At 43.3% G+C, this 7,979-nt stretch overlaps 1 protein-coding gene across 1 annotated transcript; it reads left to right on the forward strand.

Moving 5' to 3' along the window:
* The first annotated feature begins 7,304 nt into the window (after nucleotides 1-7,304).
* On the forward strand, nucleotides 7,305-7,709 carry LOC147973404 (uncharacterized). Its single transcript, XM_087524985.1, has 2 exons — nucleotides 7,305-7,369; nucleotides 7,439-7,709. Exons 1-2 carry the CDS (start codon nucleotides 7,305-7,307, stop codon nucleotides 7,707-7,709), a joined length of 336 nt encoding a protein of 111 aa, XP_087381111.1.
* Nucleotides 7,710-7,979: the final 270 nt, after the last annotated feature.

Genomic DNA, 7,979 nt, shown 5'->3' on the forward strand with positions numbered 1-7,979 from the left:
GTGCATGCCAGCCGTTGGATATAAATCCAATGGCTGTGGATGTCTTAATCATTTGTTGACCAAGTTGACAACGCCGTGCGTAGGCTTCGACCTATTGGCCCACATGTCAGCCTGCAAAAATATGGCATATATTTAACCCATGATTTCTAGAATGTACAGTCCATTTGCTGGGCTGGGTGAACAAATAATTTCGCGTTAATGCGGCCCATTTATATTTTTTAAGGAATCCCAACCCATTTGCACGTCCTTCAAATACACGAATTAGTTGGGCTCATTATATATATAATGTTATGTTAGAAGGAGCAATTAATATCAAAAAATAAACTAGAGAGGCACATTTTTTATATACATAATTAACAAATTAGCGAGTTATTGCTCAAAATGAAAATGAGCGCATTATTATTACATTTGTCCTTAAAATCTTCACAAGCCTTTGTACGCAATCACCAGGATTTTCCTTGCCTGTGAGTCAAAAACAACCAGGATTTTCCTTGCCAACTTCTGTTAAACATTTACTTTTATAAGTTAATAACACGTGGGATATTTTTATAATGTATATATATGTCTCTATAAAAAATACGATAATAGTAATAATATAAATATATATAATGTGGTTAAAAAATACATTGGGCTGCCGATCTTTAAGAAAAAGCCCATAGGCCAGTATGGACCTCAAAAAATAAGTTGAAACCCCTGTCACCGTATGTCGTGGGCTACGCATGTTAAAATACAAAACCTAGGCCTAGCTGATACTTGTTCGCCCTCTGGAAAAAAATGATACCAGATCCCCGAGCGAACTTGATTAAAGAAGGGGCCGACGGCACGACTGAAGAAGCACATCGGGAGCGATTATTTTTTCTTTAGTGGATGGCTCTCGATGGCGTTTTTTTACTTGCCTCTGCACCATACAACTTGTATTTTTAGCCTCCCAGTCTGTGGTGGACCAGCAGCCCATTTGCTGGGCGGGCCAACCTACAGAAACCAGCACTTGATTTTTCATCAAGCCCCCAAAACAACGCAGTACTATGTTTGTTTTGAGGCCGAAAACATTACGACAGGGGTTGAGCGGGGGAGGGGGCAAGACAGAGCAAAAGGATTAAAAAAGAGCTGATGCACCATTGCTACCCTAACAAAGCAGGTGCAATTTTTCTCGGGAAGATGGTGTGCCGTTGACACCCACACATCACATACCCCATAGTAGGCATACTAACAAGTTTACACACGAGTACAACAAAAAAGGTAAACATTCGTATCAAACTCAGGTTCACAAGACACGTTCATATTCATAGCCAACATTCACTATCAACAACTCAAAAGATTCATATATACACAAGTTCAGCATGTCTATGGATCCAAATGATTGATAAATCACACAACAATATTCATAGATAATCCACAAAAAAATTTAGATATACACATGTTCAGTATGTTTATGCATCCAAATGATTGAGATCACAGCCAATATGATCCATGGATGAACTTTAATTACCTAGGGTATAGACTGGTAAATGGTGTTCAGTCGGAGGTACTTCTTGCTAAAATTAATGCTTGTACGAGTAAACTTTCGAGTACATAAGAGGTAGCACAGACAATCCGAACTTTACTTGTAGGTTTATCCTCAAATAGTGGCCTCGTGCCGAGGGAGGTTTGAGCAACTTGGCCACTACTTTCATCCAACTAGTTTACTGGCTCATCTTGGTCATGTAGCTCACCAAAATTCTACATTGCAGACTGGTAAATGGTGTTCAGTCAGAGGTACTTCTTGCTAAAATTAATGCTTGTATGAGTAAACTTTCGAGTACATAAGAGGCAGCACAGACAATCTAAAATTTGCTTGTAGGTTTATCCTCAAATAGTGGCCTCGTGCCGAGGGAGGTTTGAGCAACTTGGCCAATACTTTCATCCAACTAGTTTACTGGCTCATCTTGGTCCTGTAGCTCGCCAAAATTCTACATTACAGACGAGAAAGGAGGCGGTTGAGAAAATGAACCACCCAAATTTTTTGTGCAGTTCAACTGAAATGGAGCATCCCTGGCGTGCAGACTGATTAAGTGCCAGATGAATATACGTGTCAACCAACTTGTCTGGAATCTTTAGACTCCATGCCATACAGTTCGCTACCATATCTGCCGATAACCAAAAGGCACAAGTTGGGACCAAAGACTGGACTGCGTTTTTCTGGGCTATGTGCCAAGCAATATTTTTGGTGTTCACTCTCCTAATACTTTGAGTTTGACAACTGGTTGATGCCAGTTGATACTCGAATGAATATAGGCACTTCTTCTTGTCAACATCGATGCTTGTCTGAGTGAACTTTGGAGTACATAGCAGCAGCATAAGTACCTGTCCATCTAATCTTTTTGTGTAGTTCTACTAAAATCATCCAATGTAATGATTTGCCTGCGAATTCAGGCTCCAAGTTACTCCTTTATGAAATCGGCAAACAATAGCACAATACCAAATTACCAATACATATGACAAGGACAATAATCAGGATAAAGACCAGTACCAACCTGTGTGAGGTAGCATATCCATTACTATTTCCTTTGAATGGAAGCCGAGATAAGCCAAGCGACTGACAGCAAAGGAAGAATGCAAGCCCAGATTAGCGACTGACAGGAAAGGAATGAAGCTGTCGAGGCAATGAAACACCCAGAGTTTTTGTGCAGTTCCACCAAAATCGAGCATCCCTGTTGGCACATATATAGAGAGAGTGAGATTACTATAATAGTGGGACTAGTTGATGAAACATACACTAACAAATAGAAGCACCGTCATTATCTTAATGGGTAAAGTTAGCAACATAGTAGTCTTGCTTAAAGAGAGGTATTTGTTTATTTAATCAGTGCCAATTAGCTCAACACTCAAAGCATTGCCATGTATCATAGGTTGCAAAACTTTAACGTGCAAAGATAACAGAGGTTCTCATGACAGTAACACGATACAAATAGAGACGATAGCAAATTAATATGGATAAAGGCCTTAGGCCGGTACAAACCTAAGGAAAAAAGCTTATTCATGTAGTCCCATAAGAAATGATAAAGCACTCACTGGAATCACTCAATAGTGTATATTTTTGTGCACTTCAAATGTATGGTTGAAATCACTCTTGTTTACCAGTGCTGCGATTATATCGAAAGATTACCAAGAACTTCCAGCAGAGTTAAAGCACTGGCTGGGATACAGTTCATTGTATTGTCTTCTGTAGTTCCACTAAAATGTATGATTGGCACAACATGATCCATGTTTGCACAGGATCGTCTCACATGTAAGGTAGACGTTGCCGGAGCCCTTGAATGGCCTCGACTGAGGCCTCTGGCTTCAGCAAGATCACCTTGGCACTGTTTATTCTTCTTCCTCTTCATCCTCTGTTTCTCTTTCTCCTCACCAGTTGGTGAAACCAAGTACATGATTGGCCTTCTATTTCTGAATTGGTTTTGTCAGTGAGGGAGTACAAGTGTACTAGTAAACAATAGCATTATTTTCTCATGGGAGTCGCAAAATAGAGATGAACACATGCATTAAATATCATTCTTACCTAAAGGAAGGTTATGACGTCAATATGGATGATGAGGATTGGAACATATATATCCCTTTGTGCAGTTCCACCGAAATGAATCAACTATTCCATTCTGACATTCCAGTTAAACAACACAAAAGTCACTTCTTTTAAGAAGTGCTTTGTGCAGTGCACCAAAAGGTCACAACAACAACCTGGTGAAATGGATATCCCTGTTTGCACAAAAAGCTACAATGGAAACAATCAAAGTCTCAAACAATTACAAGCAAAAAAATTTGGCTAAACTTGTCATGGCTTATAACAGTGGCATGGCTTCATTTTACCAGGGGCATTAGATTGAGAATAGCTAAATATTTGGTATAAGGGCATGGGACAGTGGGTGCACCAGCAGTCCAACACCATGTACCTAAACAGGGGCATAAAGTGGTGATTCAGAGTTTGTTACCCCGAGAAACAAACATCCAAGAAACATATTTGGGTTGGTCCCATTTTTGTTCACTCTGGCCACCTACTCCTATGCGTGGATAGCAAATCTAGTCCTGGTCATACCGCTGTGTACAGCGTTACCCCGATATTTCCCTTTTCGACCAAGAGACGATGACCAGGCTGTACTACTTTCACCCCCTTTCCTTCCTGTTTGTACCAAGTCCGGTGTACATACTAAATTCCCCCACCCCCACTTTATTTCTTGTTTGAACCAAGTACAAGATTCGACTCCATGAAGTAGCTTTACCTCTAACAATAGAAAAAAATAGGTGACGTTGGACCATCCGACCGAGAGGGGCTGAGAGGTAGAAATGATGCACATGCAGCGACGTAGCGAGCTGGGGAAGTAGAGCTAAGGCAGTTTGGAAGGAAGATATACCTGAAGGTCGTCGGGATGTGGATAGGTGGGCGGTGGGACGCCGGATCCGCACACACTAGGGCAACGACGAAGGGATCGGAGGACCTCCCACGCCGGCGCTCTGCCAAAGATAACGGTGCGGCCGGCAGTGGGTCTCCTCCCTCGCTGTCGACGACGGCCTAAACGCCCCTCCTTCCCTTCACCGGTGGAGGGGGATATGTCCGGATATGTAACCAGTGGTGAGGATAGAAAGACAATGTTTTTGAAGGGAGAAAGACAATGTTACCACCCCTATCTTGTTTAGATCTGGAGAGGATGAGAGTGTGTGAATAGATCAACCCTAGCAAGCAAGCGCGGAGGCTCCGGCCTATATATACGTAGTGGAGTAGTTTTCCTTTTTCACTCCATCAAAAAAATCATTTAAAATTTTGTACTACGTGCCAGGTCGCCATTTTTTTAGTTTTTGATTGTTTTTCGAGATAGCTACCCGCTTGTTCCAAGTGGTGTTACGGTGTGCCAGGTCACACTTTGTATCGTTCAAGTCTGGTACAAGTCCCTCCATTAAATGAACAACCACCCCTCGTAAAAATTGTGAACAAGCCCACGGCTAAAATTATCGGAAACATGGGTTGCCCCAACATGCATTATTATTTATATTTTCTACTCCCTCCGTTCCTAAATATAAGTCTTTTTTATTAGCCACACCTAAGACAAGAATTTTTTTATTAGCAGTGAACCCCACATGTCATAGACACAAAAAGTATGGCAAGATTCCCTTAGGCAAGCCAAAGTGTGTCTAACAATTTGAGCAACTCAAGTTAGGCAAGTGTGGGAAAACTAATGTGGTAACATAAGACAAACATAGTCACAATCCAAACAGCCCCGTAATTTTTTGTGACATGCCTGAACATTTGGTTAGTTAAATTTATAGTCAAAATTTGGCAAGGTGCATCAAATCAACACATGCAAGTGTCAAAAGGGAAGTCACGGCATGCATGTATGCGTTGTACTCCCTCCGTTTCCAAATATAAGTCTTTTTAGAGATTGCAACAAGTGACTACATACGAAGCAAAATATGTCTACATACATCCGTATGTTGTAGTCCATTTGAAATGTGTAAAAAGACTTATATCGAGTGCAGTGCTTTGATGTGTTGCGTCAACTCATACAAGACAGAGAAGTTTGATTACTACGACGCCCTCTCCCTTGCGGACGGAGCTCCGGTGCCTTAACTGCACCTGCCTTTGGCTGCATGACAGGTGGGCCAACCACCTATTGGGCCCACCTGTCATAGACGCAAAGGCAGGAGCAGTAAGTCAATGAAGCTGCGTCCCTCCCTTGCGCATGAGCGTGGTGGCTGGCATGACTAGTAGGAGCTTTCCCTACACGCTATCCCTCCCGCACGAGGTGGACGGACATGCAGCAGTGGATTCGATACTGTAGAAGTAGGAGTAACATCATTGTTCGTCTTCTCGAAGAGGCGAAGAGCCAAGCGCAACCCGAACGTGGCAGTTGCGAACGCTCGCGTGGTGCGATGCCTTGCAGCACACATGTCGGCATATAGCCAGGCTCTTGCATGAGACAAAATTGCTATGTGAGCCCACTATTGTAGTACTAGTACTTGCTAGTATAGCCCTGTAAACTGGAAAGGAGTATTTTCCTTTTTAGAGATTTCAATAAGTGACTAGAGTACACCGCGTGCAGTACTCCCTCCCTTCCGGTTTAGAGCAAGTACAATAGAGCTGAGTCAGCAGGCTATAAGGATTAAACTAGTATATTTCTGCTTAGTTGGAGGAAAGAGTAGAGGAGAGAGAATGTAATCGGGCTCTTCGTGAAGAGCCAACTCTAGCACGTGCTCATAGGCACTTTGTGAGAATGAAAGGTGGGCCACATAATAAAAAAAGTAGTACACTCTTTTGATCTAGTACTATTGTACATGTTGGCTATAGGATGGGCTGTAGATGACATGGCACTGGCTTATAGCCAGCATCTGGCTATACTATTAACCATGCTCTTATAGGGATCAAATCTCAAATCTCATCAACCAAGGCATTTTGCGATTGGAGGAATGTATCTCGTACTTTACAAAACTACCCTAATTAAACTCATGCATTAATTACGTAGTTCTCTCTTTTCCTCTCCGCCTTGGTCGTGGTGCACAATATTGAGCACTCCTATATGACTAGCCGCTCTATCTACATGCAGGACATCAAAGCATCCGGGCCCGCGTGCCATCCACCAAATCACAGCGAGGTGCTATAGTCAAAACTCACCGGTCACCCTAGTGTGGCCGTCATGACCCGTCATATCATAAAACCCACACCTTTACCCGCAGTGGTAAAGTGGCCTCGAAGTTGGACTAGACGAAGCAACCATCATTTCACTCGAACGCTCGTTGAAGCCCTTTCTCCCCTTTCTTGAAGAAAACCTCACTCCAAGCTACTCACTTCTGCCATTTTTCTTCTGTACCGACGAAGGAAAGGTGGGCGAATCAGTGATGCTGCTATATTTTCATTCCAAGAATCTTCTTTTTGCAAAGCACCAACCGATTCTCACAACCTATTCTTTTCCGGGTTTTCATTGCAATTGTGGTTTCCTTTCGATTGCTTTTTGTTTGTTAGTTCGTTGATGGATCCTGGAGCACTAGGAAAAGAGTTTCCGGCGGACAACCCACTGGAGACAATGATCTCCAGGAAGCGAGCACCGACCAACGAGTTGACCATGTTGGCAGGCCAACCGATGGAGAAGAAGAACTCCAAGAAACAAGCACTGGCCAAAGAGTTGACGACATTGGCGGACGAACTCCTCAAAGAAAGTTGGAAGAATAGTAAGGGCCCCACCGTGCCTACCCCAGAAACTCTGATGGCCACCTATGCGAGGCTCAAGGTCAAGTTTGAGGAGATAGTCGCCGTTGATAAATAGTATTCCCCTGGCAAGGTGATGGCCCCCATCGAGGATGAGGAGATGGCCCCCGAAGGGATGGGATCCCCCGGTGAGCTGCACAAGTTTAAAAATAATGGTTGTTACCATAGTTGTGGTTTTTATTATTTGCAATGTGCTTGCTAATATGTTAGGGTTGTGCAGGTGCCGGTGGACGTCCTTGATGATTCCGATGTCGCGGCCCATCCCGTGGACAACGGCCCAGAGATCGTTTTCGATGTCGCGGTCCGTCCTGTTGGCATCGCCCCGGATATCGATTCTGATGCCGCTGTCCATCCTGTGGACATCGTCCCAGAGATAGATTCCGATGTCGTGGTTAGTCCTGTGGACATCGCCCCAGAGATCGATTCCCATGCCGCTGTCCGTGCTGAGGTCATTGCCCGAGAGATCGATGACAAGAAATAGTTGGTCGCGCTAATCCTTCAGGGTAGTTTGCATTGCCCTGTGTTTAATTACCAGAACGATGCGTGTTATCAAACCATCCTAGGGCTAGTGCACTATCTTTTTTTTTGAAACGGAAGGCTAGTGCACTGTATTGTGTGGGCGGTAATTGCTACTTTTGTTTGATAGTGAATCATGCGAACCCTCTCCGAGTTATGGAAACAGATGTATCCTCACCAGCTTTTGATGTAATATATGGCATGCTTAGATGTAAGTTTGAACTGTTTATCATAT

Source organism: Triticum urartu, chromosome 5A (assembly GCF_056163025.1).
Source record: "Triticum urartu cultivar PI428250 chromosome 5A, HENAU_Tu73, whole genome shotgun sequence".
NCBI lineage: Eukaryota > Viridiplantae > Streptophyta > Magnoliopsida > Poales > Poaceae > Triticum > Triticum urartu.